This window comes from Crocodylus siamensis, chromosome 5, assembly GCF_052110815.1.
Source record: "Crocodylus siamensis isolate JL-2025a chromosome 5, ASM5211081v1, whole genome shotgun sequence".
Classification (NCBI taxonomy): domain Eukaryota; kingdom Metazoa; phylum Chordata; order Crocodylia; family Crocodylidae; genus Crocodylus; species Crocodylus siamensis.
Window position 1 is genome coordinate 207110869 of NC_143399.1, and position 26580 is coordinate 207137448.

At 68.0% G+C, this 26580-nt stretch overlaps 3 protein-coding genes across 6 annotated transcripts; all 3 read right to left on the reverse strand.

Annotated features, from left to right (window-relative positions):
• Positions 1–3311: 3311 nt before the first annotated feature.
• ASB10 (ankyrin repeat and SOCS box containing 10) lies at positions 3312–9092 on the reverse strand. 4 transcript variants are annotated; one of them, XM_090048107.1, is made up of 5 exons: positions 8611–9082; positions 5340–5607; positions 4636–5140; positions 3705–3818; positions 3312–3565 (listed from the first exon to the last, which is right to left on the reverse strand). In XM_090048107.1, exons 1-5 carry the CDS (start codon positions 8906–8908, stop codon positions 3380–3382), a joined length of 1371 nt encoding a protein of 456 aa, XP_089904233.1. In that variant the 5' UTR covers positions 8909–9082; the 3' UTR covers positions 3312–3379. The 4 variants fall into 4 exon arrangements, with proteins under 4 accessions (XP_089904233.1, XP_089904234.1, XP_089904235.1 ...); XM_090048108.1 differs by lacking the exon at positions 8611–9082 and adding an exon at positions 6222–8595; XM_090048109.1 differs by lacking the exon at positions 3705–3818 and having other exon boundaries at positions 8611–9092.
• Positions 9093–9924: 832 nt separating this feature from the next.
• Positions 9925–23074, reverse strand: DRC11L (dynein regulatory complex subunit 11 like). Its single transcript, XM_090049840.1, has 19 exons — positions 23064–23074; positions 21861–22188; positions 17128–17259; positions 16615–16803; positions 16083–16154; positions 14012–14217; positions 13838–13922; positions 13478–13597; positions 13278–13353; positions 12672–12778; positions 12373–12465; positions 12228–12277; positions 12007–12089; positions 11788–11895; positions 11432–11631; positions 11254–11340; positions 10794–10971; positions 10285–10523; positions 9925–10026 (listed from the first exon to the last, which is right to left on the reverse strand). The coding sequence occupies exons 1-19, from the start codon at positions 23072–23074 to the stop codon at positions 9925–9927; spliced, it is 2466 nt and encodes an 821-aa protein (XP_089905966.1).
• Positions 23075–23300: 226 nt separating this feature from the next.
• On the reverse strand, positions 23301–24418 carry H2BK1 (H2B.K variant histone 1). The gene is made up of 2 exons (XM_090048146.1): positions 24299–24418; positions 23301–23537 (listed from the first exon to the last, which is right to left on the reverse strand). The coding sequence occupies exons 1-2, from the start codon at positions 24416–24418 to the stop codon at positions 23301–23303; spliced, it is 357 nt and encodes a 118-aa protein (XP_089904272.1).
• Between the last annotated feature and the right edge of the window lie 2162 nt (positions 24419–26580).

Sequence of the window (26580 nt, forward strand, 5' to 3'; positions counted from 1 at the left end):
CGCAGGGGTAAGACCCTCCAGCCAGGACCCTGCAGGGTTGGAGCCAGCAGCACCCCGTGCTCTGCAGAGAGCAACCCCCCCCGCCACCTGTAGCAACAGGAGGGGGGAATAATCCACAGCCCCATGTGGCAAAGCCCAGGAGAGCCAGACCCCACCGCCCTGCCCTGTCACCTGGGACTGCAAACGCCACCGACCGGCACCGCCCCCCCCCCCCCCACCCCGCTGCGCAGCCAGCGCTCCCCCGCCCACGTCCCCCGCAAGCCGGGCCCGGGGCTCCCTCCCTTCTCTGCTGCTGAGCAAGGTCCTCTCAGCAGCCACCTGCTCTGGGCAGTCTGGGGAGGGGGGAGCAGCTGTTGCTCTTGACCATGCACTGCAGCCCACCCTGACCAGAGACTGCCGCACCCCCCGTGACGCCTCCAGCGACGCAGAGTCCCCCTTTCCCTGCGGGGTCCCACGGCCCCCCCCCCGCGCGGGGGCCCCGAGGTCCAGCCGAAACCTGCGTTGCCGCAACCGCCAGCGGCTGCTCCCGCGGCGAGAGAGAAAGGGGCTTTCTGCCTACAGCCTTCAAATGAAGAAATCACGTCCCGTTCCCACCACCTTTCCCTCAAGCTGAACACGCCCAGCTCCTTCGGCCTCCTCGCGTGAGCGGCCTTCGACCACCCGCTGCCCGCCGCGGTCACCTGTGCGGCTGCATCCGCTGCGGACTCCCACCGAGTCCGTGGTGGTCATCACCCCCACCCCCGCTCGGGACCAGTTTCTGATGGCTCCTCCCGATGCAGCACGTTGCGTTTGTCCGCAACTGAGCTTCGCCCCGTTCGCTCCAGCCCCGCTCCCCGACCTGACCGCACCCCTCTGAATGGCGCTCGGGCCCCCGCGTCTTTCCCAGGCTCGTGCCACCCGCAGACTTGCCCAGAAAGCTTTCTACGCCGGCATCTGAATCGCTACCGAGCGCCTTGAACATCACCGGGCCCGGGCCCGGGCCCCCTAGAGCCGCCTCCCGGGCCTCCTGCACCCCTAGACCCCTGCGAGCCCCGCGGCGCAGCCGCTGCGGCGGTGGCAACGGCGGGAGCTGCCCGTGGCTCCGGGCCTGCGAGCAGCGGTCGGGCTGGAGGCGATCGGCCTTCCCGAGCGGCCTCCACCCGGTGCCGCTCACTGGGGCAGCCAGCCCCGCAGCGGCCACCACCTACCTGCCCGTGTCTCCTCCGCAGCACTGACCAGCAGCAAGGCCCCGCGCCCATCTGGGGCACGAGGCAAGAGCCCGGGGCAGGTCCCTGCGGGCCCCACCGGACCCACCCCGGGCGTGCCTGGGCCAGCAGGGGCTTGCACTTCCCCATGGCGCAGACCCGGGCTGCACTCCCGGGGGCTTCTCTCCAGCCCCCCGGCTCTCACCCAGCACCCACCACTTTCACCCTCCTCCTCCCTGTGCCCGGCAAGACCCTGCACGTACTGGAGAGCCGAGACGCAGCTCCCAGCCTCAGCCGAGGCCCTGCGGGGGTGTGCGGGGGCCGGGTCTCCCTCAGCAGAATGGGAGCCCCCTCCCCGGAGCACGGAGCAGCCGGGACAGACACGAGCTGCTTCCTCCCGGCATCAGCCTGGGGGGCTTGCAGCGTGCACTGAACGTCCTGTCCGCAGCCCCGCCCCCGTTTCCAGCCCCACCGGGCTGTGCCCCGCAGGGAGCGTGCTCGGTCCCGGCTCCCCCGCCCTCGGCATGGCAGCACGGGACTACCTGACGTCCCTCAGGGACATCTTGGGGGCCGCCGTCCGTCTCAGCGGCCCGGGAGCTCCGACATCAGCTAAGAACAAAGGGCCGAGGTCCGGCGCTGCTGGTCTTCGCGGTGCTGAAAGGCTAACGCACTGAAACCGCAGGGCACAGGCGCTGGGGAGGGGGTGTCACGCACTTCCCGGGAACGGTGCTCGGGACGCTCCAGCCCTGCGGGCTGGTCCCGGGCGCAGCTGATCCGTGGCCCCGCGGAGCAGGCCTGGGGGGGGGGAGAGCGAGGCCTCACCCGGTGGGTCCGTCAGCAGCAGTCGTGTCCCCGGGCCCTAGTGGGTCTCTCGTTCCTCCTTCGCCCTGGCTTCGCTGTCCCTGCGCCCCGTCTGCGTCCAGGGCTGCGTTGCCCTGCCCCGCGCAGCAGCTCCGCTCCGTGCAGCCCCGCGCCGCCCGCGCACCTGCCCCGGTCCTGGGCAGGGCCGAGCCCTTTCCACCCCAGCGGGCGGCAGGGCACTGAGGTCCTAAAGACTTTTTCAGCAGCCTCATGGAGACGTCCCCTAGCACCTGCCACCGCGTGGCTCTGACCTCCCTGTCCCCAGATACAGCCTCTGGGGCCTGCCCCGCACGCAGCACGGGGGAGGTGGGGAGCTCGGGCTGCCTTCCTTGGCCAGGGAGGGGAAGGGGGGCAGGGAGCCACCCAGGGAGGGAGCAGAGGGGTGGTCCGGGAGGGGAGAGGGCACAGATGGTTTCCCTGCCCCGGCTTTCCCCCCTCGTGGGCACTCCCGGCCTCCCAGAGAGCACAGAGCCCTTGAAGGACCGTCCCTGGCGCACCGGGGACCGGCGCAGGAGCGGCGGTCGGGCGTCCCGGTCCCGGGTCCGGACCAGCCACAAGCAGCTGGGGGGCTGCAGTCAGGAGCTCCCAGACCAGCTCCCCGCCGCCGCACTGGTGCTGGGACGTGCAAAAGTCAGGCCAGCAGGGCCCAGGGGGTCGCATCCTGCCCAGCCCTGTCCGCACCGTCCCAGACAAGGGCCTGTCTGACTGCTGTCAGGCACCACGCAAGGTGCCCGCAGCCCAGCCCCAGCCCCAGCCAGCAGCCTGCTGCAGCAGGGGCAGGACGGAGGTGGCTCACGCTCCAGGGCCCCAGGCAGAGAACCGTCCCCGCCGGGCACGCGAAACCCCAGGACCCCCGGCGAGCCCAGGCGTGGGGATGGGCTGCGAGCACAGGACCGTACCCGCTTCCTGCAGCCTGTCGCGGCCCGCCCGGGCCGGCGCGGCACCCGGGGCCGGCGGGTCCTGTCACTGCAACGCGCGGCCCGAGGACGCAGCAACGAGAAGCCTCTGCCCCCCAGGAGCTGCATCCGGGGCCAAGCTCCCCCGCTTAACCCCTGCCGCGCACAGCTCGCTGCACGGCCCCGGGGGGCACGGGCACCGCGGGGCTGGCTCTGAGCAGCCCCCGTGCAGCCAGGGACCGAAGGGCTTTGAGCCAAACCCGCCTCCTGCACCCGCAGCCCGGGGCCTTGCCACCATCGCCCCCCGTGGCACCCCGCGGGCGCGGGCAGGAAGCGTCTGGCTGGAGGGGGGCCGCGCGGCACGGAGGGCTAGGCGAAGACCAGGGTTTATTCCTCGAAGTCCCTGCGGTACAGAAGCGGCGCCGCGGGCAGGAGCCGCTAGTAGAGCACGTCCTCGAAGTCGAGCAGCAGGAAGCGGAGCAGGGCGGGCGGCAGCCCCAGGCGCGGCGCGGCCAGCGGGACGCGGCCCTCCAGGCGGGCGCGCAGCGCGCAACGCGCCAGGTGCTGCAGGCTGCGCGGCCGCCGCCCCAGCGCGAGCAGCGACCGGTAGAAACCCCGGTGTTTCTGCAAGAAGAGGGCAGGGCGTCAGCGCCGGGCAGCCAGGGCCCCCGCCCCAGGGCACGGCCCGCCGGGCGCTTCCCACCGGCACTGAACACGGAGCTCTCCCGGCGCCGCGCGGGAACGCCTGCCCGAGGGCCCGCACCTGCTGGGTCTCGCGGGGAACGGCCTCTGCCCACTCGTCGGGGACGCGCACGCGGTCGTAGCTGTTGATCAGGGCCTCGATGACGCGGGGGGCGGCGTGGCAGTACCGCAGCACCTGCGCCGGGGCGGGGCGGGTCAGGGCTGGGCACCGCACGGCGCCACGGCCTTCAACACCCCGAGCGGGGCCCAGCCGGGGTCGTGCCACGCAGCATGTGACACAGGCAGGTCCCTGCTGCCCGGGGCCGTGGCAGGATGCCTGGGCCCTGGGGCCGGGCGGGAAGAGGCAGGCCCCCACCCAGCCCCCCGGCTCCGACTCCCCGCCACCCAGGCCACGGCTAGCTGTCACAGCCAATCCGGCTGCAGAGTGATCCTCATTATCTGGTGTTAATAGGAGATTAATTAGTGTTAATTGTTGATTTTCCTGTATTTTCCCAAAGGGGAGAGCAATCTGCCGATCTCCGGGCTGGGTAATTATTGCTGCTCGGGAATTAAGACAGATGGTTAACCCCTTGCGTGCTGCTGCCCTGCGCCATGGAGGCAGCCAGCGCTGGAGGGGCGCCTGGGCAGCCCCGAGCCCATGCCCGTGTTCACATTGCCCCCGTGCTCCCCTCCTTGGGGGCTGGCAGCAGCCCCTGCTCCTGCCATGCCGCCCCTTTCCACCCCTCCCCCTCTCCCAGAGGCTTGTCTACACCAGGGCAGGGGTAGGCCCAGCGTGGTGGGGGATGGGTGGAGGACCAGAGCTCTGCCCAGGAAAAAGGCATCTTAGCTCACAGCAGGGCGGTGGGGCCCCCCGTGGCCAGGGGAGCGCACGAGTGCCTCCTGGCCACACTGCCAAGCCACACACATGCACGCATAGACCTGCCCATGCATGCACACACAGGCTTGTGCATGCAGACGCACACACGTATGCGCAGGCCACGGGGGCTTCACACCTTGGTGAGGGAGCCGGGCCAGACGCGCACGGCACCGTGGTTGAGCAGGGCGCGCACAATGCGCTCAGGCTGGTGGAGCAGCTTGTAGGCGGCCACTTGCAGCACGTTGTGCATGGCGGTGTTGCCGCTGTAGTTCATGATGTTGACGCTGGCGCCATGGCTCAGCAGCAGCTCCACCACACGCGGATTAGCCACCTTGCAGGCCAGGTGCAGCGGGCGCTGCAGGTCGCGGTCGGGCACGTCCACGCGGGCCCCGTGCTCCACCAGCTGCTGGCACACCTCGAAGTAGCGCTCGATGTCCTCGGGCTCATGCGGCTGAGAGCAGGCGGCGTGCAGCGGCGTCTGGCCCTCCTCGTTCCCAGCGTCCACGGCGGCCCCGTACCGCAGCAGCAGGCCCACGTGCTCGGGCAGGCCGTGCCGGGCCGCCACGTGCAGAGGCGAGTCCTCCTCGTCCTCCGTGGCCACATTCACGCTGGCACCGCTCTGCAGCAGCAGCCGGGCGCACCTGAGCGGGGGCAGCGCTCAGCCGCGAGCCCCTGGGCCTGGCCCCCCACCCCGGAGCCTGGCCCCAGCACCCTTTGCCCCTTTCTGCCGCCCCATGTCCCGGCTGGGAGCACAGGACGAGCCCTGGCCACCTGGAGGGGCGCTGGGCACTGCCTCCCGGCCCCGCCGTCCTCCTGCCCCTCGCGCCCACCGGGACTCACTCCAGGGAGCCGGGGCTCTTGCAGAGGTGCAGCGGCTGGAAGCCGTCCTCCGACACGGCCTGCGGGTCGGCGCCGAAGCTCAGGAGCAGGCGCGCGCAGCCGGCGTGGGCGGCCGCGCAGGCCTCGTGCAGCGCCGTCTTGCCGCTGGGCGCGAAGTCCACCGCCGCGCCCCGCAGCAGCAGGAAGCGCAGGCAGTCGGCGTACCCGCGTCCCGCCGTGATGTGCAGCGGCGTGGTCAGCTCCTGCTCGTAGGTCAGCGACCACAGCCCTGTGGGGCGGTGGGGGTCAGCGGGGCAGCACCGGGCACCAGACCGCTGGAAAGGCCCAGATGCCCTCGCTCTGCCCTAGTCCGTACAACACCCAGAGGCCTGGGGGCTTGTGCTGGGGCGCAGGAAAGGAGGTCTACAGCTCCAGCCCAGGCAGCCCGGGCTGCCGGGGCTCACTGGCCTTTTTCCTGGGGTGAGGGCACGGGCAGGGGACGGGGCAGGAAGGCGGCAGCAGGGCTGGTCGGGGTAGGAAGGGATGCAACAGGCAGGAGCCAAGGGCTCCGGGGGCAGAGACACCCCTGTCCCCTCCAGACAGCAACGGCAGCTCTCCGCACCCCAGTCAGGACCCCGACCCCACCAACATCAGCCTCAACCGGGACCGGTGACACCCCTGAACCAGCCTCAGAGACAGGGTGTGCACCCCTCACCCAGCCTCAGACCCCGTGGCCAGAAGGATCCACACCTGAGCGATCCCCCCACAGGCAGGTGCCACCCGCCACCCAGTGCGGCCCCCCAGCACCCAGCCTCTACCCCCGGGGCCTGGCACGCGGTGCGACCGGGCCGTGCCGGCTGGCGACCCAGCCCCCCCGGCCCAGTGCCGGCAGAGGGGCCGTACGGAGGCAGCGGAAGTTGAAGCGGTAATTCTTCCACTCCTCCAGGTCGCTGGTGTCGAAGACGGCGCTGGGGCTGAGCGCGGCCCGCGGGTCGCCGAGCAGCTGGGACAGGGCGCCCACGTCCCCCTCCACCAGCGCCTGCCAGTACGCCCAGGCAGGGCCCTCCGCCTTCTTGGTCACGATGGGGTCTGGATGCCACTGGGCCGGCCGCCGGCCGCTGGCCTGTGCGCAGCTGCCCATGGCCCCGGCGCGGGGGAGCGCGGCACGCTCAGGACTGCTGCCGACACCGGGTGCTGGGGGGTCAGGGCTCGGGGGCTGGTCCAACTCGCCCCTGGGCTGGACGCTGGGGCTCCGGCCGTGGGTGGGGAGGCATGGGGGTGCCAGGTCTCCGCTTGCCCACAAGTGTCGGGTCACAGCCTGCGCTATTCTGGGGAGCCGCGTGACTTGGGAGCTCAGCCCAAAACGCAGATAAAAGGACGCGGCTCCGGCCAGCAGCGCCCGGCCCTGCACAACTGTTAGAGGGGACGTGATGGGGGGCAGGGAGAGGCAGGGCTGGGCGTGCCCCAGGGAAGTGGGGCTGGCAGGGATTGCAGGGGACACATCTCACCCAAACCCTGCATGAGGCAGGATCAGCCCCGTCCAACCCCCACCCCGCCTAGACAAACCCCATGTGCGACCTTGGAGCCACACCAGTCACCCTGACACAGCCCCAGGTATCGCCCCTGCCCCTGGGATACAGGGGGGCCGCGGCCAATGTCCTGCTGCTGCCAGGGGGGTCATGGGCACTGCAGAGAGCCCAGGCCTAGGCCGTGCCCCCGGTGCAGAGGAAGGCAAAACCCCCCAGTGCAGGCCAGTCTGAGCGGGGGGGGGAGGGGAGGAATCCCTTCCTGCCCCAGTGTAGCATGGGGCTGAGGCTGAGCATGGGGGCAAGACCCTCGAGCCAGGACCCTGCGGGGTTGGTGCTGGCAGGAGCATTGGCACAGCCCAGCCCCATCTCCACCCTGGGCTGTGGCACCCAGTGCCTCTGGGGGAGGCAGTACCCCCCCACACACATGCAAGCAGCAGGAGGGGGAACAAGCTTCCTTCCCACTCCTGGTAGCAGCCAGCAAAACCCAGAAGCCCAGGAAACACCCGCTGTGCTGGAACCAGGGAGGGGCTGGGACTATCACACATGGTCTGTGGCCAACCCAGCTGCCAGCCACCTCCTGGTTCCCCTGTCAGCCTCCAGATCTCGGAGAGCATTGCCACCCAGCACTGCCTGCGACAGATGCTGCTGTGACCACAGGGCACCCTGTCCCCATGGCTGGGGCAGAGCGCTCCCCTACTCTGGGGCAGCAGGCCCAACCTGGCATCCAGATGCACCCGGGAGGGTAAAGCCTGCAAAGGGACAGGAACTGTGGGCAAGGACACATCCACCTCAGCCTCAGCACTCAGGCCCCAAATGCCCCTCCCCACCACACGTATGTGCCTGGCTGCCCTGGTGCCTCCACGCCAGAGAGGGGCAGGCGGCAAAGGTGGGTGAGGCGGGAGGAGACAGCCCAAGGGGCGCCCGTCCTTCAACCGGCACCTGCGTGTGAAGCTGCCGTGGCCAACCCTGCTGCTAGGACCTTGCCTCCCTGGACCCACCAGCCAGCAACAGACCCCTGCACCACCAAGCCCCGTACCTGCCCTGCCCTCCTTGGCACCAGGGCCATGGCAGCTGCAGCACCACGAAGCACCAGGCACAAAGGCGAGCACCGGCTGGGACAAATGTGGTGCCAAGTTCGAGGGCCCAGCCAAAGCCTGCGTAGTGCTGCCAGTCCAGACCTGGGCATCTGGGACCGTCTCACCCTCGGGGCAGACCCAAGCAGCACCTGGCACTTCTGCAGCCTTCATAGGGCTAGGTGTACAGGCGGTGCATGTGCTTCCCCTGCACATGCATGCATATCCATGCATGCACAGCAAAACAAGCACAGGCTGCAACAGCCCCTGCACACGCATTTTCTTCAGAGTCCTTGAGCCACAGGCTTGGCAGGGAGCTCCAGACATCACACCCAGTCCCGAGGCAGGACCAGCCCTATCCAAACTAGCCAATAATAATCTGAACTCGGCATCAGATACCCTTAACCCTGACCCAGCACGGGCCCAATACCCAGCCCCACCACAGGTGAAGCAGGGGGGGACCGTGGCAGTCAACTTCCTGCTTCTATGAAACACTGTCAGTGTACACTCGAGAGGCCCCGGGTACAGGACCGTGGCCGTCCTCTGCTCGTGGAAGTGGCTGGGAACCTGATGTGATTTAGGACAGGCCGGGGTGGGGCGGGGGACGTGCACGGCACCAGCACCGGGATCCCCCGCGCCCTTGGGCTCCTTCCCCCAGTCTCAGACCAGCCCTGTGCCCTACCCCCTCACCCAGCTTGCGGCTGGTCCAGCGCAGCTCGTCGCCCCTGGCCTCGATGACGAGGTTGACGGCAGCGCTCTCGGGGAAGTGCCGCCGCACCAGCGCCAGGTCGCCCGCGAACAGCGCGCTCTGCACCAGGGGGTCGCGGCAGGCCAGGGGCTCCGCGCGGCGCGGCGGCGGGGGGGGGCCGGGGCGGCGGGGGGGGCCCACGCGCCGCGCGAGCCCCCGGCCGTGCAGCCGGTCCTCGTCCAGCCGCAGGGAGCGCAGCGCGGCCGGCGTGAACGCGAAGGTGAAGGCGCTGCCGGCCATGGCGAGCAAGGGTCGAGCCCCGCCCCGATTTACAGGGCCGTCCGGCAGGGCCCCGTGCCCCCGGCTCCAGCAGCTCGCGGTGGGCTGCGCCCTTCACTCCAGCCTGACTCACCCGCTATAAATAGCGGCTTGGCAGCCCAGCCCTGCTCTGTGTGTTTGTCCTCCGTGGCTGGAGCAGGCTTCCTGCGTCCCTTCGGCCAGGGGAGGCGGGTGGGGGCGGGGACCCCCTTGCAGCCTCCCCTGCACGGGGGCACAGGCGCCCCGCCGTCTCCGCTGCGGCCTGGGCAGGGGGGCAGAGGCAGTTCGGGACCCCGGGGCTGCCAGGGGCTGTGTCCATGCAGGGGGTGCCCACAACCCCTGCCCAGGCCAGGCCGCACATGGTCACGTGGCAAGGTGGGGGGTGCCCAGCCCTGGGTGCCAGCCCCTCTCGTGCTCCAGGTGCTGAGCCAGAGGCGCAAGGAGCCAGCGCCTGCCCCGCAACAGCCCCAGAGCTTCCTCTGTGCCAGGATCTGTTCCCCGGCTGCAACAGCCAGGCCAGGAGCCCCCCCCCCCCCCGAGACCTGACGGGCACCGCAAGGGTCCCCAGGCCACCTGCGCGCTCCCAACCAGCATGCACAGCAAGGCTAGGTGTCACCGCTCCGGTTCCCTCCAGCTGCAACTGAACACACGTGGACATGTGCACCCACCCCTCTGTGACCCCCCTCCCCCCCATGGGTCTACACCCCGGCACACCTTGGACAAGCACACGCACCTATACACATGCCACCCTCCTCAGACAGGCAGGTGTGCTGCCCTCGGGCCAGACCCATGCACAAAGCCCTTTCCAGACTCACCTGCACACGGACATGTCCCCCAAGCATGTGCCCGCACACACGCACTCCCTGCACATGGACCCACGGGTGCACACACTTGCACCAAGCCCCTCGCAAGGCTCAGCAGGGAAGGGCTGAGGGCAAGTTGGCTTTATGAGGCTGCCCCAGCCGGGGGTGCTGCCAGGTCCCTGCTCCCAGCCGGCTTTACTTCCTCCCCTTCTTCTTCCCTCGCATCTCCGTCCCTTCCACCTGCTCTTCCGTGCTCTTGAGCCACCTCTTACCCAGGGGTGTCTTCAGGTACCAGTCCTGAGAGGGAGACAGCGGGTAAGCGGTGGGGTCAGTGCTCCCAGGGGAGGCAGCGGGGAGCCGGGCCCAATGTGCACGCAGCCCCGCTGCTTGGTTCGGGCTGCACCGCTGTGCTCGGCAGCACGGGCCAGCTCACCCCAGGCAATGCCCAGCCAGACCAAAGCACAGCGCAACTGGCTCCAGAGGCCCGCGTGCGCCCTGCCCGTCCCCAGGGTGGTGGTCGCAGCGGGGGGCAGTGGGGAGGGAGGGGGCCAGCACCTGGAGCATCCTCTCCTCCTCGGGGTAGATGGGGTCAGCCTTGGGCAGCCACTGCAGGAACTCCTCGGCGCGCAGCGGCCTCCTGGGCAGCTGCAGGATGCGCCGCTCGGTCAGCACCGCCCGCGCCGCCCGCGCCATGGAGCCCTGGCTGTAGCCGTCCGAGACCGTGGCCAGGGCGCTGAGGTCCAGGCCGCGGCCCACGGTGCCACCGTGCTTCTGGATCAGGCGCCGCCAGGTGACTGCGGGGCGAGGGGCGGTCACAGGGGACGCGGCGGGGCAGGACGGGGGGCAGCTGGCCTGGCGGCACAAGCAAGGGGACGGAGGCACCGCACGCAGCTGCTGCGCAGGGGTGCGGGGGGGGTCACCAGCACAAGCCCAGGCAGCCGCGAGGCTCAGGGCCCAGCATCCCCGCCTCTGCTGTGCTGCACGACCAGGGCGGGCGGTGATCCCGCGAGCTCCGGCGGCGACTGCTAAGGGAGACGGGGCACCGGGGCCGGGCCCTGGCTCACCGTAGCGGGACGCGTAGTCGGGACGGGGCACGAGGAGGACCCGTTCGTAGGCCTTGCACAGGGCCCTGGCATCGGCCGCGTAGGGCCGGTCCGACGTGCCCAGCAGCAGCACCCGGTCGTCCGCCCGCAGCGTCTTCAGCGCCCTGGGCAGCTCCTTCCTCAGGCGCCTCGGCTCGGCCTGCGGGCGCAAGGGCCGGCCGGGCCCGGCTGGGCGAGGGGCTCCCCGGCTCGTCGGCAGAGCGCGGCGCAGCCCAGAGAGCCCGGCGGGGTGGCGGACACGGCGGGGCAGGCGCACAGCCCAGAGCGGTGCCCCTGTGCCGCGGCCCGGCACATCTTCCAGCTCCTGCCCCTCGGCCAGCCCTGCGGCCCCGTCTCCCCAGGGGCTTGTTCCCCGCCTCCTCCAAGGGCATCCCCCCACCCTGCCCCACGGCCCCACGCCAGGCGCCCCGCGCGGCCTCACCTCCTTCTCCTCTTTCGGGACCTTCTTGTAAAACGTCTTCTCCGCGCTGCCGACCCAGATCACCGACGGCTGCAGGAGCCTCGCCACCTGCACGGGGCCGGGGGCAGGCGCTGAGCCGGGGGCGCGGGGGAAACAGCTCCCGGCTTGCTGCAGGCTTCCTCCCCAGCCCCACCGGCACCTTGAAGACCATGTGCATGAGCAGGCTGAGGCCCGCCTTCCCCGGGTACTTGTCCACCAGGTTCTCGGGGGAGAGGTCGAAGAGGTTGGCGCCCGTCTCGGTGCACACGGCGTGCACCAGCATCTTCTTCCCGGTGCCCGCAGGGCCAGCCAGCAGGAGCGACCTCACCTGCGGTGCCAGCTCGTGCACCGTGGGGGACCCTAGGGGCCGTGGGGGGTGTGTACGTGATCCCAGTGCAGGTGGCCGAGCACCCCAGCAGTGCCTGGCACCCTCCCACGGGCACACCCGGCCCTCCGCGGGACACTGCACGCAGCCTGGACCCCCGGGCTGCGGCACGGGGCCGGCTCTGCCCCTACCCAGGCGCAGGATGGCGTACAGCACGACGCTCTGCCGGACGTGCAGCACCGCGGGCGCGGGCTCGGCCCCCGCCGCGCGCGCCGTGCTGCCCAGGTAGCCGAAGTCACCTGCAGGGGGCGCAGGGGTCAAGGGGCAATAGGGGCAGCTCCCGCCCCCGAGCCACCCACCACGGGGCAGTGCCTAGGCCCGGCCCCTTCCCCGCCCAGGCAGGTGCCCACCGGTGTAGTCAGCCAGCCGCACGGGCTGGGGCTTTCTGAGGATGCCCTGCAGCGCCAGCTCCTCATACAGCGAGTCCAGGGTCCTGGGGGTAGGGGGGCATCAGGGAGCTCACGCCCCACTCAGCCCCTGCCAAGACGGGGGCAGGCTGCCCTCCGAGCAGGGGGGACGGGGTCGGACGAGCCCGGCCAGAGCAGGGCCAGGATCAGCGTGAGGGCGGCACCTGTCCTGGGTCAGGTCCTTCTCCTTTTTCCCTCTTTTCTTCCCCAACTTCTGCTTGGAAGAAAGAAGCGAAGGGGAAAACCTTACAATCGAGGCAGCCCGAGGGGCCGGTGTCCCACCTGCAGACAGCCCCCACCCGCCCCGACCTTGCTGCTCTTCTTGGCCTTGAGAGGCCTGGGCTCCTCGCGGTCCACGGCCAGCCTCAGCCGCTGCAGCTCCTGGCGCATCAGCTCGTCCACCTGCGGAGCGGGGGGCTCGCGGCAGTGCCAGGGACACCCCCAGCTCCCCCCATCCTCACGTGGCCCCCGCAGACCCCCGTCCTCCCTGGGCAGCCTGGCCCCTGCATGCCCCAGGCTCAAGGGGAGGCGACGGAGCAGCCCCCCACATCCCCAACGGCCGTGGGGCCTGGCAGTGCCTCGGGGCGGGGACCCTGGCCCCCGCTGACCTGCAGCCGAACCTCCTCTTCCACCTCCTTCCGCATCTGGGCCTTGATCAGCTCCAGGTTGCAGCCCTGCTGCACCGACTCGCCCGTGTCCCGCTCCCCCCAGGTGGCTGCGGAGGAGGAGGAGGGGGCTGGTCTGACCCTGCCGCATCCCCCACCCCCTCTTCCCTCGTTCCCCCACCGCCCCCGCAAGCCACTGCAGCTCCGGGCAGCTGCGGGCACCGCATCGGAGGAGTCGGCTCGGTAACGCTGCGTAGCTCCTGCCCCCAGCCCCCCCCTGCACAGCACCGAGGTGGCACTGGGGTCCCCGCCCCGAGTGACACCCTGTTGCCCGGCCGCGCCGCGCGGTGCCAGCCCCTTGCATGCAGGCGGGAGGGCCACGGGCGCCGCTCTCAGCCCCGGGACCTGCATCCCCACGGCCACCCGTCTGCGGCCTGGGCCGTGGGGAAGCGCCGGGCACAGGGGACCTGGGTGGCCAGGACAGGAGACCCTGCCGGGGTTGGTCCAGGTCATCGTTGCGGAGGCCTCCCTTGGTTCACAGTGCGGTTGTGGGTGTGAGCGGGTGTGCGCGCAGGTGGTGTGCTCCTCCCGCCCCGTCCAGCCCCTTACCCTGGTACTGCGTGAAGCCCGCGCGGATGACGGGCAGGAAGCTGGAGGGAGGCAGCGTCAGACTCGCAGCTTCCTCCTGGGAAAAGCCCCAAGCGCCGGGAGTCACAGGATGCACCGGGAGCCCGCGGGGAGGAGCGGGGACAGCCCTGGTGCCCGGGGGAGGGCAGGCCGTACTTCCTCCCCTGCAACCGGGTGCTCACCGCTTTCTTGTCCTTCTTCTTCTTGCCTTTTTTCTCCTTCTCTTTCTCCTTCTCCTTCTTCTTCTTCTTCTTCTTCTTCTCCCCCTCTTCTCTCTCCAGCTGCTCCAGCTCTTCTCTCACCTGCGGGCCCCCAGCATGACCCTGCTGGACCCGGGCGCCCCGCAGGACCCCAGCTCCCAGAGGGCTGGCAGAGATGGGGGCCATAGACCCCCACGCGGTCCGTCAGCCTGGCCCCTTGCCCTGGCCCCAGGCACCCCTCCCCACCCCCTGCTGAATGTGCGGCACCCCACCCCGGGGCCAGCTTGCAGCCAGCTCCCCCCACCCCGGTCGCTGCTGCCCCCTGGCCTGGCGCCCCGTGACCTGCTCAGGGGTCTTCTCTGCAAATAGGATGCTGGAGCCCCCCACGTCCTCGTCGGGGTACTCTGGGAAGCGCCCGGTGAGATCCCTGCGCGAGGCGGCCCAACAAGCATGAGCGCCCGCCGGCGGGCGAGCGGGAGGGTGGAGCGGGGGCGGGGGCGGTGCTCCGGGGCCCACCGGCACTCGAGGAACCACTGGCGCAGCTGCTCCCTCATGGCCTCCCGCAGGCTCGGCCCCTCGAGGTCCAGCAGCAACGCCCGGGTGCCGGCCAGCGCCTGCTGGTACTCGGCCTCGCGGTCCGCCTGCCGCAGCCGCCGGAAGTCCTCGCCCAGCTGCGCCCGCAGCGCCACCGCCGACAGCCCCGGGGCTGCTGGGTCGGAGACCTGCGGGGATGCCGCGGGGTGGGGGCACCGAAACGACTGGCGCGCGAGACCGGACACGGCCTGTAGTGACCAGGGGCCGAGCTGCCAGCACCTGCTTGTCCGGGGCCCGCCGCCCCGCGCCTGCCATGGCTGGCTTGTGTCTTGTGCCCCCGGCTCTGCTGCAGAGATGGGGCCCGTCCTGCCCGGCCCCTCCGCGCGGCGCCCGGGGCGGTGGGGGCGCGGAGTCGATTACCCGTAATGAGCCCGTAATATGCATGTGCGGTGCTTCCCGCGCGGCCGCGTCATCACAATGGCACAGGCACTTTCCCGCCTCATTGCCTCCCAAATGGATTTTAAATATCCTTCCGAGGACACAATTATTTAAAACGCTGAACTAAACACTCGCTAATGGGAAACCGCGTGTGGCCCCCGCCCCGCGTGGACGCGGCACACGCCCGCTGCCCCGCCGCACTTCCCCCCCACACCAGGCGCCCGGTCAGCTGCAGCCAGGGGCCCGAGCAGAGCCACGGAGACCCCTGCCCACCCGCAGCAACAGGCTGGCGGTGCAGAGCGGGGAGGCCGGATCGGGGCCTGCAGGCCAGGCGCCCCGGACGGGGCAGGGCGCGCGGTCGGGTGCTCCCCCGGGACCGACAGAGGCAGCAGAGACGGCCCCGCAGGGCTCGCGCGGCGCAGCGACCTGCCAGCTCGCAGCACCTTTGACCCCCGCACCAGCGGGCGCGCCGGGGGCTGCGGCCTGGCAGCTGCAGGCTCCGGCCGGCTGCCACCATCCCTGGCAAGGCGCAACCGTGCTGTGCAAACAGGCCCTGGGACCCGACTGCAGCCAAGCCTCTCCTGGCCCCTGCCGGAGACCCCCGTGCCGCCTCCTGCACTGGCCAGAGGTTTCTGCAGCCCTGCCCAGGCCCCCAGAGGCAGGCGGGGCGGGAGCGGAGCACCGGGTGCGTGCGGGCAAGGGGGGCACCCTCTTGGCAGGGATGGGGGGCAGGGCAGGGGGCAGGCTTCGTTGCCAGGCCGGCTGCCCTGGCTGCAGCCCCTCGGCCACTCCCGCCCGCAGCGAGGGGGCCCTGAAGGGTGCTGCAGCCGTGCAGAGGGGTGCAGCGGGCAGACTCCCAGGGACAGGAACACAGGACCCCAGCCCCACTGGCCCGGGAGCTGACCACCGAGGCTCCCGGCACGCCCCACTGCCAAGGGCGGGGGGTCGGGGGTCCTGTGCCTCCTCCATCACCCGGTCGCAGCCCCCGGGGATGGCCCGGTCCCGTCGCTTCCGGCTCGAGGGAGGCCACGCTGCCGGGGCAGGCGGCTCCCAGCAGCCCCGTCCGGATCAGGGCCGCCCGCCTGACCCCGCAGCAGGAGCCGGCGGGAGTCCCTGCATCCCCCGCGGGCAGCGGCGCCGCGGCTGCACCTCATTAGGGGGTTCATATTTCACCCTAATGGCTCTGCTGTTGCCGAGCCATCCATCACCCGCTCGTTTCCCTGCGAGTGCCGCACGGCGCCCGCCGGCACCACCAGCCACGGCTTGCGACGACGTGCCAGCGCCGCGGCCCGGGACCCAGCCCAGCACCGGGCAGGGCAGGCCCCACGTCAGGGCATCCCAGCCCAGGGGCAGGGCCCTTCCCGCAGAATGGAGACGCCAGGCAGGGACCCCTGCCCCCTTCCGGGGCAGCCTGCCCGGAGACCCCACCAGGTCCCGCTCCCGGGGGGCTTTTCAGTGTCTCCTGCAGGATAACCCCGGGGCGGGGGAGAGCCGCCCCTGCCTGCCCGGGAGTAGGGGGCACGGGGAGCTGGCCCCTGCCCCGTCTGCACTGGGGGGGTGCTAATGACAGGGATGGGGCACGGCTCGATGGGGCTGGGTGGGTGGGGGGACTCACCATGCCGATGAAGGCCATCTCCTGCTGCCGCTCCAGGGCCGTGCGCCGGCGCTGCAGGCAGCCCTTCCACACCTGCGGGGGACGAGCTGGGAAGAGCCGTCCCAGGGCACCGCGCCACCCTGCGCCCAGACCGTCACCCCCGAAGCAGGCGCCATGCCATGCCCGGGTCCCGCTGCACTGCCCGCCGGCACGGGCTGCAGGGCAGTCAGCCTGGCCACAGCCCAAAACGGCTGCCGGCAGGAGCAAAGGGCGCGAGGAGGGGAGGGCAGGGCTGTGCCCAGAGGCATCGGGCCAGGAAGGGCAGGGGCAGCAGGGAGGGGATGGAGCCCTGCACCCCGATGCCCTCCAGTGCCTGGACCTGGCTGAATGGTGGGAAGGGGCCAAGCTGGGGAGGGGGCTCCGCTGCCCCCGGCAGCCTGGCACCCCTGGGGAGCGGAGAGGAGGGGGCAGCACCTCCGGGCCAGGGACCTAGCCCAGCCCACCTGGGGCATGGGGTCCTGAGGCCCAGCCCCGGGGCAGGGGCAGCCCCCACCTTCTGGATGCGGATGGCAGCCTGCTCGCGGTCCAGCTCCTTGGTGCCGCTCTCCCGCGCCAACCGCTCGCGCGCCTCGTCCCGCCGGATGTCCCCCATGAAGCGGGCCCGCAACCGGCCCTGCCGCAGCCGCTCCGCCCGCTGCACCAGCCGCACCGCCTCGCCCCGCGATGGCGCCGCCCGCGACGGCTGCGGGGCAGGAGCCGGCCTGGGGTCGGGCTCTCCTCGCCCCGGCCCCGGCCGTGCCCCTGCAGCTGTGGGGGAGCAGGGCTCCCCCCGCCTGCCTGCCCACGGGTGCCCCCCGCCCTCCTGGGAGCACCCCGCAGCCCTGCCGGGGCCAGAGCCATCCCCGGCGGCGTCCTGCCCCCTTCCCAGGCTTGGCATGGTCCGTGCACCCCCGCCACGGGGTCTGCTCGAGCCCCCCACCGTGCCCCGGCCCCTCCGCCCACGTCCAGGGCCGCCCAGGCAGGAGGCGCCGCCTGGCTCCCCGTGGCGCTGGCCCCACCCCGGGGCGCGGGCGCTCACCTGCCGAGGCCGGCTGGGCTCCGTGCGGGCCAGGATCTCGGCCAGGACCTGCTGCCGCTCCTTCAGGGCCCGGGCGCGCTCGAGCAGGAAGTACTTGGGGACGGGCACCTCCACGTCGGCCTGCGCGCGGGCAGCACCGGGGCTCAGCCCCTGCGCCCCACGGCCTGGGCCCCGCTCCCCACGCGCTGCCCGCAGCCACGCCACCCCTGCCCCAGCCGGCCGAGGCCACCTCTGAGCCCGAGCACGGGGACACGTGCTCGGTCTGGACGGACCTTCAGCTGGGGCCCGCCGCAGGGCTCCTCCTGGCCCCAACACCCCCACCGTGCAGGCTCAGTCCTCATCCTGCTCCATCCTTGCCGAGGGCACCACAAAGCAGGGCAGGGGCAGAGAGGGGACACTACAGACCAGACCACACACCAAGCTGGAGGCCTCTCTTCAGCACTGCTCTTCCCTGCTCTGGCCAGCTCCAACCTACCCCTGCCCCAGGGCAGAGGCAACATCCCTAAGCCTGTGTCTGGCACGTGCAGAGACCCTGCTACGAGGGGCTGCATGCTGCAGGTCGGAGGCCACCAGCAGCCCCTCGCCAGGTGGAAATGGAGGCTAATAAGGGGAATCACAGAAAACGAGCAGGGAGGTGAAGGCTGCTCTTCAATGCCCCTCGGTCTTCTCTTCTGCAGACTCAGTCAGCCCAGTCCCCCCAGCCTCTCCTCACAGGTCCTGTCCCCCACAAACATTTCTGTTGCTCTCCACTGGACTCTGTCCAGTGTGTCCACATCCTTTCTGTAGTGTCCAAGACTCGAGATGTGACCTCCCCAGTGCTGAATCGAGGGGAAGAATTGCTGCCTCGATCTGCCAGCAACGCTCCTACCATTTGCGCCCTTTGCTGCCTCGATCTGCATCCTACCGATGCCGCCCAGGACGCAGTTCGCCTTCCTGGCCCCAAGGACACACTGCCGGCTCCTGCCCAGCTTCTTGTCCCCAGTCCCCCCAGGTCCTTTCCTGCAGAGCTGCTGCCCAGCCCCTCACCCCCAGCCCGCACCAGTGCAGGGGATTGCTCCTTCCTAAGTGCAGGACTTTGCGCTGGTCCTTGTTGAACCTCATGAGATTTCTTTTGGACCAATCCTCCAATTTATCCAGGTCACTGAATCCTAGCTCTACCCTCCCGCGTACCTACGACGCCCTCCAGTTTGGTGTCATCTGCAGCCTTGCCGAGGGTGCGCTGCAGCCCATCTTCCAGGTCACTGATGAAGACATTGAACCAAACCAGCCCCAGGACCAACCCCTGGGGCACTGCGCTTGATACCAGCTGCTGACTAGACATCGAGCCATTGACCACTACTCTGAGCCCAATGCTCCAGTTGTTTTTCTATCCACTCGTGACCCCATCCCTGTCCCCGCTGCCCCAAGGCCGGATGCAGCTGCCCCCAGATGTTATGACAGCTGGGCAGTGCAGCCCATGACCCTGCACTGGGTTTGGGCTCAGCTACAGCATCTCCCAGGCAGTCGCCCCCGTGGCCCCAAGTCGGTGCTGCCCCAGCTGCAGGCCACCTCCAGAGATTGCCCTTCGACTGGCTAGGGCTGCTGCCCCCTCCCCAGACCTGGCTTTAGCACCTGAAACATGAGCCCATGACCTTGGGCTCCTGCTGGGAGACTTCTTCCCAGCCGGGCTACAGGCAGCAAGGCTCTGCTGAGGGGAAGGGGAGCTGCAGCTGCATCCTAGAGCCCCTTTCCCAAGGACAAGGCACTTCCCTGCAGCCCAGCACAGCCTGTGGCACCCGTGCCGGCTGCACCAGCACCGTGCACAGCGAGGTGTTGGGCCACGCTTCTGCTGGGCCACAGGGTCTAGCTGCAGTCGGGACTGCTGCTGTCCCACATGCAGGTGCCCACCCCTGCGCTCTGCATGGGCGCTGCGTGTAACTGCCCTGCCTCGCTGTGAGTTGTTGCTCTGCTCTTCCAGGTCATCCTTCATTCATTTGAGACTAGCAGTAATCACTTCCCTGCCCCCAGGCCATTGACGACCACCGGAAAGGCCCAGCCCTGGCTGCTGCAGAAGAAACACGTGTACCGAGGGGGATCCCCAGTTGACAGCTGCTGCTTGGGACCTCTCCGTGAGCAAATCCTTAATCCCATTAAGAGGCATCTGACTGATGACAGGCAGCTTTCTGTGCCTGTTGGATCCAGCACTTCTGGGGAAGCGTAGGAGACCAGAACTACAGTCAGGACCCATTTCCCATAAAGCCACATTGATAGGAATACAGTTAATATCAATCCATATAATGCAGGAACAAAAGGATTTATCCATGCCTCCATGCTTCTCCACAGGGCTGACATCAGATTCCCTGGCTTGCATTTACCCAGCTCACTGTACCCATATATTAGGATTTATTAAGAAGCAGCTGCCTGTCAAGCTCCTGGGCCCACTCTTTTAGAAGACTTGGTAGTCAGCATGACATGATGAATGCAGGTGTTTCTCCCTACTACTTATTATGCCCCACCCCACCTCAGGTCTCCATGAGCTAGAAACAGGGCCTTGCTGTCCCCCTGTGAGAGACTGCCATGTGTGCCAGCCCGGGTCTCTGCAAATATCAAACAGAAACAGCAATGGGTGCAGGAAGGCAGGATTTGATTCAAGGGGGAAGTAACTTAATGACAGAGGATGCAGAAAAGGCTGAAGTGTTCAATGCCTTTTTCACCTCAGTCTTCACAGGCAAGGTCAGCTCCCAGGAGACTGCACCGGGCAGCACAGTTTGAGGAGGGGAGCAGCCAAGGTGATTAGGAGCAATCAGCACGGATTCACCAGGGGCAAGTCATGCCTGACCAACCTGATTGCCTCCTATGACAACGAGACTGGTGGATGCAGCATACTTTGATTTTAGCAAAGTTTTTGATACAGGTCTCCCACATTTTCACAGGGAAGCTAAGGAATAAATTTATTAGCTAAGGAATTATTATTATTAAGGAATAAAGTTATTCAGCCAAGCTAAATGGACTGTAAAGCAGACAGAAAACTGGCTGGAGCATTGGGCTCAGAGCAGTAGTCAGCGGCTCAATGTCTAGTCAGCAGCTGGTATCAAGTGCGGTGCCCCGTGGCTTGGTCCCAGGGCTGGCTTGGGTCAACGTCTTCATCCACAACCTGGAAGATGGCACAGAGCGCACCCCCCGCAAGTCTGCAGATGCCACCAAGCTGGGGGGAGTAGCGGATACGCTGAAGAGTAGGACAGGGATTCAGAGCGACAGATGCATTGTAGGATCAGGCCAAAAGGAATCTCATGAGGTTCAACAAGGACAAGTGTGAAGTCGTGCACCTGGGAGGGAGCGATCCCCTGCACCGGTGCAGGCTGGGGGGACAGGCTGGGCAGCAGCTCTGCCGAAGAGGAGCTGAGGGAGACAGGGGACAATTTGCTGAATGAGCCAGCAGCATGCCCTTGTTGCCAAGAAGGTTACCGGCGTCCTGGGCTGCACGGGTAGGAGCATTGCCAGTAGGTCCAGAGAGGTGATTATTCCCCTCTATTCAGCGCTGGGGAGGCCACATCTGGAGTCCGGTGTCCAGTCATGGGCCCCCACTACAGAAAGGATGTGGGGAAGTTGGAGGGAGGCCAGCAGAGGGTGACAAAAAGTGGTGAGGAGAGGCCAAGGGAATTGGGCTGACTGAGTCTGCAGAAGGGAAGACTGAGGGGGGTTGAAGAGCAGCCTTCACCTCCCTGCCGGGGGGCTGCAAAGAGGATGGAGCCGGGCTGGTCTCAGTGGGGGCAGATGACAGGACAGGGGGCAGCAAGGGAAGTTGAGGTTGGATATCAAGAAAAACTGTCACAAGAAGGATAGTAAAACACTGGGACAAGTTACCCAGAGAGGAGGTGAACTCTCCGTCTTTGGAAGTTTAAAACCTGGCTAGACAAAGCCTGGTCTGGGATGATGTAGTTGGGGCTGGTCCTGCTTGGAGCAGGGTGTTGGTTGGAAGGGACCTCAGGAGGTTGCATCTAATCCTTCATTTTCTATGATTCCCCTTATTAGCCTCCATTTCCACCTGGCAAGGGGCTGCTGGTGGCCTCCGACCTGCAGCATGCAGTGCCTTGTAGCAGGTCTCGTTGCACATGCCAGACGCATGTTTAGGGACCAGCTTGTCCTGTTCCCTGGTTGGACCAACCCCAGCACCTGGGGCTGGGCTCAGCTCATGCATAGAGCCACGTGTCCATGACCAGGGCTCCCAGCTTGGCAGCGCTCAGGATCCGTGCACAGTATCTGCAGCACCGCACCCCCAGCCCTTTAGTGCCCGTGTCCTCCCCACGGAGTTGCAGCCTGCGATCTGAGCGCTGCAGCCGCGGGAGAGGCACCCCCAGGCATTGCCGTGCCCAGAACTTCTAGGGCCTTTGGGTCATGGCTGGGAGCCGGCCTGACGACAGCAGCAGCTGGAAGGGTTTCCCCTCCCTTCCTCTTGCTATGTCTGAGCACGAGCCACCCTGCCCAGAGCACCCCACAATCCTGCCTGGGGTAGCGTCTCTCCAGGACCCCGCTCAAGTGGAAGGGTAGTTCCTGCAGCAGCATCTACCCCAGTACAGGATCCCAGCAGCACTCCCTGCTCCTTCCTGGGTGCAATGCACCAGCACCATCCCCCCTTCTCAACATCAGACCAGCACCTCCTAGCTGCATTAGGCCCTCAGTCCAGCCCCACTCGCCCTCCCCAGCCCCCTCCAGGATGCTGGATCTCAGCCCCAGGCCCTCACCGGGGTGAGCTTGAGGTCCTGCAGCACGTGGTCCATGAAGTGGTACTCGGAGCAGTCCAGCTGCACCATCGCCTCCTTCAGCTCCAGCACACGGCCCAGGGCCCCATCCAGCACACAGCGCAGCATGCGACGCTTCTGCGGCTGCAGCATCTGGTCATGGCAGGTCTCCAGGCACCGCACAACCCGCACGTAGCGCAGGAACAGGGTGGCCAGCCCGTGGGAGAACGTGGCCCGGTCTCGCTCAGGCTGCGGCGGTGTGGCTGGCAGCTCCTGGGCCAGCAGCTCCTTCAGGGCCACCTGCGACTCCAGCCACATCTTCCCGTAGGTGCTGCAGGGACAGGCGGCAGCTTGTCAGCGCGGGGAGGGAGGTGGGTGCAGAGACACCCGGGACATGGGCCCAATGGCTCCGGCCGTCACAGCCCGAGGGGTCGGGACTAGTATTGTCCGTGCTGCGGAGCAGAGCTCACCGATCACCACTGGGGCCAGTGCCTGCACGCAGGTTCAGCCCCTCGCCTGCCCCAGGCTTCAGCCCTGCAGGATGCTGCAAGCACCTGGCCCTGCGGATAGAGGCGGCCCTGGGGGTACCTTGCAGGCACCCAGCTCCCATGGGCCCAGCTGAGACATCGCTCCTAGGCTTCCCCCGTGTCCTGCCCCCACCCCAAAGACCGAGGAGGAGGGTGTAGGATGCTGCAGCCCCTCTGCCCAGGGACACCCCAGTGCACCACCACGTCCACGGGTCCCTTGCCCACCCCACCGGGCACGGGCAGGGTGTCTGGGCTCCCACTTCAGCCGTGACTGGGCTGCCCCCAGGTGTGGGCACAGGAGCCAGCCCACCCCCAGTGCAAGCCCAGGCTGGGCTCCACCTGCTCCGCTCCCACGGGCAGACCCTTGCCTGTGCCAGCCGGGACCCTGCACCCGAGCCCAGACCAAGTCCCAGCCAGCTGCAGCCGTGGCCAGAGCGGTGGCCAAGCCGGACCAGGCCGAGGCAGGAGCCAGGCGAGAACGGCACGCGGGCAGGGCTGCTGCGATCGGGGCCCCGAGCATATGGAAGGGAGCAGCCGCCCCACAAATGCCTGCCCCCCCCAGCCACAGCATCTTGCACATGCCCCACCACCAGTGCCTGGCCCCAGCCCCCAGCCCCAGGCTGCCCGTGAGACTCTCCCCTCTGGAGGATAAAGCTGGGGCTGTTGGGACAAGTCTCACCGGTTGGACATAGCTCCTGCCACGCCAGGACACGTGGGGCCCCTGGCACCGTCCCATCACCACGGGAAACACCCCGGAGCCCATTCCCATGGAGACCAAGGAGTACACAATGCACCCCTGTGACATCAGGGCCCCTCAGTGAGGTCACAGGGGTCCCCAGGGGACGCAGCCCCTAGCCCCCCCCAGACAGGACACAGCGGTGCGGGGGCAGCAGTGCTTTTTATTGGGACGCAGCAGTCACTTGCTGCTGGTGTACTTGGTGACGGCCTTGGTGCCCTCAGAGACGGCGTGCTTGGCCAGCTCGCCGGGCAGCAGCAGGCGCACGGCCGTCTGCACCTCCCGGCTGGTGATGGTGGTGCGCTTGTTGTACTGCGCCAGGCGCGCTGCCTCGCTGGCGATGCGCTCGAACACGTCGTTCACGAAGGAGTTCATGATGCTCATGGCCTTCGAGGAGATCCCGGTGTCTGGGTGCACCTGCCGGGCAGGGGGCAAGAGGCGTGAGGGAGTCTGCTCCACCCCCAGCCGCAGCCTCGCCCTCCTTGCTGCTCCCCTGCCAGGAGGCGAGGCCAGGGCAGCATCTAGACTCACAGCAGGGCTTGGTCCTTGCCCCTGGCATGAGCTGGGTCCCCGGCAATGAATAGCCCCCATCCCCCTACAGCAAGGGGTGTGGGTGAGCTGGGCCCTGCCCATGCCCTGGGCACTGGCCAGGTGCTGCCCCTTTGCTGGGGGGTGCAGCAGGCAGAGGTGCCAGGGTTGCAGAAGGCAGCTGCCCCTGCCCAGGGGCTAAGTGGCATCACCGCATGCCCCACATGCCTGCACGCGCAGTGTCAGGGACCTGCACCTGTGGCCCAGCCTCCAGGCACTGCGCAGTGCAGGGAGGGTGGAGGGACAGGAGCAGCGTCCATCTTGGGGCTGGACCCCACCCAGGGGCTTAGCCCTTGCTCAGGGCGAGGACCCAGAGGCTTGGGGCCAGCAAGCCAGCCCACTGTCTAGCCTCAGAGCATTGCTGCATGCAGCCCAGGCCACCTGCTCAGCAGAGATCCAAGCACCAGGCTGGCAGGGGTGGGAACAGGCTATAGGGCAGAGCTGCCGGCTCCCCACAGCCCTATGTTGTGCTCCTGCCCCCAAGGAGATTTCTGCAGCCCCCTCCCCAGCTCCCACAGCCCATGCCCCTGACCCCCAGGGACACAAGTGGAGCAGCAAGGGGGTTGCAGCCCCAGCAGCCAGGAGCTCACCTGTTTCAGCACCTTGTAGATGTAAACCGAGTAGGTCTCCTTCCTCTTCAGCTTCCGCTTGGCTTTCTTGTCCCCGGAGGCCGTGGGGCGGCCCCGCTTCTTCCCAGCCTCCAAGCTCATCCTCACCCCGGCTCTCCGACCTGGACAGAGCAGCAGCCCCAGGCTGGGCTGCACCTGCAGGCGGTTATGTAGCCAGGGCAGCGCCGGCCACAGGTGAGCGCGCTGAGCCAGGGGAGGCCCCAGGTGCGGCTCCTACCCCTGATTCCTGGCTCAGCAAGGCCAGAGCTGGGGAATGGGCGCAGTCTGCGACAGGGCCAGGGCCCAAGGGGCAGGTGCCTGCTCCCTGCTCTGCGAGGAGGTGGCGAAGCACAAGGGAGGCACCGGGGATGTTTGTGGGACTGGGACGCTGGAGGAGCCTGTCCTGTGTCGCGGCCCCACGCCGTGGAGCAGTGCAAACCGCAGCGTGCTGCAGCCTCTCCGCTCCATAGCAGGGGCTCACACCCCTCGTGGCACACGAGCTGGCTCTGGGGGGTCCTACCCACCGTGGATGGGCTTGGGGGCGATGTGCTCCTGGCCCCTCTCCTGGGCATGGCCCCAGGCCCTGGCTCCCTGAGGACATGAGCATGTGCCACATGCACTGGCCCCAAGCTGGGCAAGCCTGGCTCTGCCCCATCCCTGCTCAGAGCGGTGCAAGGTGTTGGTGCCTGCCCACGGCGCTCGTGCTTGGCTGCGCGTCTGGTGCAGGGTGCTGCCTCTTTTCCTTTGGCTGGCAGGAGCACGTGTGCATGCATGATGTGCATGCATGTGCACGCGTGTCTTTGGAGCACTGAACAGGGTGATCTGTGCCAGCGGCCTGTGCTGCAGGGCAGTGATTGGCCCTGGCTAGACACATGTACCCTCGGCTCCTCCTGACAGGACGCTGAGCCTCCCCAGAGCCGCAGGGGCTGGTCACGGCTTTGGCACCCGGACCCCTGCGTCACGTCAGGGTCGAGGCCACAGCTGAACTCCGCTGCAAGTGTAACCTCATTACCTCCCCCCGCCCAGGCACACGCTGCTTTTCTCCCTGCGGCAGCACTAGCCTGGCTGCAAGCCTCGTCTCCGAGACCAGCTCTGCTCGTGCTCCCTGGCCAGGAGCCCTTGTGACGCTCAGGGCCACGTGCTCTCCCCTGCTTCTAGCTGAACCCGGGCCTGCGGGAGATGCCCCCAGCTCCCTTCAGAGCGTGCAAGCGACTGTGCAAGGGGGTGACGGGAGTCCCTTGGTAGGCTGCTCCGGTGGCGAGATACCCCCAGATGCGAGGGTGGGACTGCAGGCATTGCCCTCACCCCTCCGGTGCCATGTGTGGTCCGAGGAGCTGCTGCCAGAGCTGGACGCGGGTCAGCCATAGGGACGTCACTGTTGCATTGCAGACTGTTGCATTGCTCTGCTGCTGCATCCAGATTGCGATGGCCCTTGGTCCACCTCAGAGCCACCGGTTTCTGCTAGGAAGCCCTGTGGCCCCCGCCCCCCCCCTCTTTTGGACTAGGTTATAGTCACCTCCCCACAGGACCTGGGACCAGCTTCATCCTGGGTGCCTACCCCTGCCTGCCAACTGCAGTGGCATGTTTCTCACACATGGCACACACACCATACAGCAGACTAGATTTATCACCCCCATAGTGCATTTTGCCAGCAGGGATGGCTCTGGGCTCTGGCTCAGGGCATGCCGCCCCCCCCCGGAGTAGAAACCTATGAGCACCCGCTCCACTGGGCAGTGAAACCTCACAAGGAGGTAATGCCGCTTAACCTAGTTCCAAATGAGCTGATGACCGTACCATAGTTTCATAGTTGGTCGGGTCAGAAGGGACCGGAACAGATCAAGTCCGACCCCCTGCCATGGCAGGAAAGAGTACTGGGGTCAAACAACCCCAGCAGGGCGATTGTCTAGCCTTGTCTTAAAGACCCCCAGGGTAGGAGTGAGGTCCTGGACTAGTCTGGATGCATGGACTAGTCTTTCCTGGTTATGAGCTTCCTGCCTTGCTCCCTGTGCTACTGCTCAGGAGTAGCTGCCTCCCAAGAGGGCATGGCAAAGGTCTCACTCCCTTTGAACAAGCACATGTTCTCCAGGCTGCAAGAAGGAACATCCCACAACAGGCAGGTGCCCATTTGGAAGTCCAGGGGCCAGGAGCACCCTAAACCCTGCTAGACAGTGAGACCAAGGAGATCCTGGACAAGCCAATGCCACAGGGAAGAACTGCCCAGCTTTGGGTCTCAACATGCTGAAAGATGGGCACCTGGAGCTGGG

Coding starts and splice junctions, on each gene's coding strand:
- ASB10 (XM_090048107.1), bottom strand. CDS start 8,908: ATGGCCGGCAGCGCCTTCACCTTCGCGTTCACGCCGGCCGCGCTGCGC. Junction 3,819..4,635: donor GGCCCGGCTCCCTCACCAAG/GTGTGAAGCCCC, acceptor GCCCCGGCGCAG/GTGCTGCGGTACTGCCACGC. Junction 3,566..3,704: donor TTCCCCGCGAGACCCAGCAG/GTGCGGGCCCTC, acceptor CTCTTCTTGCAG/AAACACCGGGGTTTCTACCG.
- DRC11L (XM_090049840.1), bottom strand. Junction 17,260..21,860: donor AGGACCTCAAGCTCACCCCG/GTGAGGGCCTGG, acceptor GCCCGCGCGCAG/GCCGACGTGGAGGTGCCCGT. Junction 16,155..16,614: donor CTGCCATCCGCATCCAGAAG/GTGGGGGCTGCC, acceptor CGTCCCCCGCAG/GTGTGGAAGGGCTGCCTGCA.
- H2BK1 (XM_090048146.1), bottom strand. CDS start 24,418: ATGAGCTTGGAGGCTGGGAAGAAGCGGGGCCGCCCCACGGCCTCCGGG. Junction 23,538..24,298: donor TCTACAAGGTGCTGAAACAG/GTGAGCTCCTGG, acceptor CCTGCCCGGCAG/GTGCACCCAGACACCGGGAT.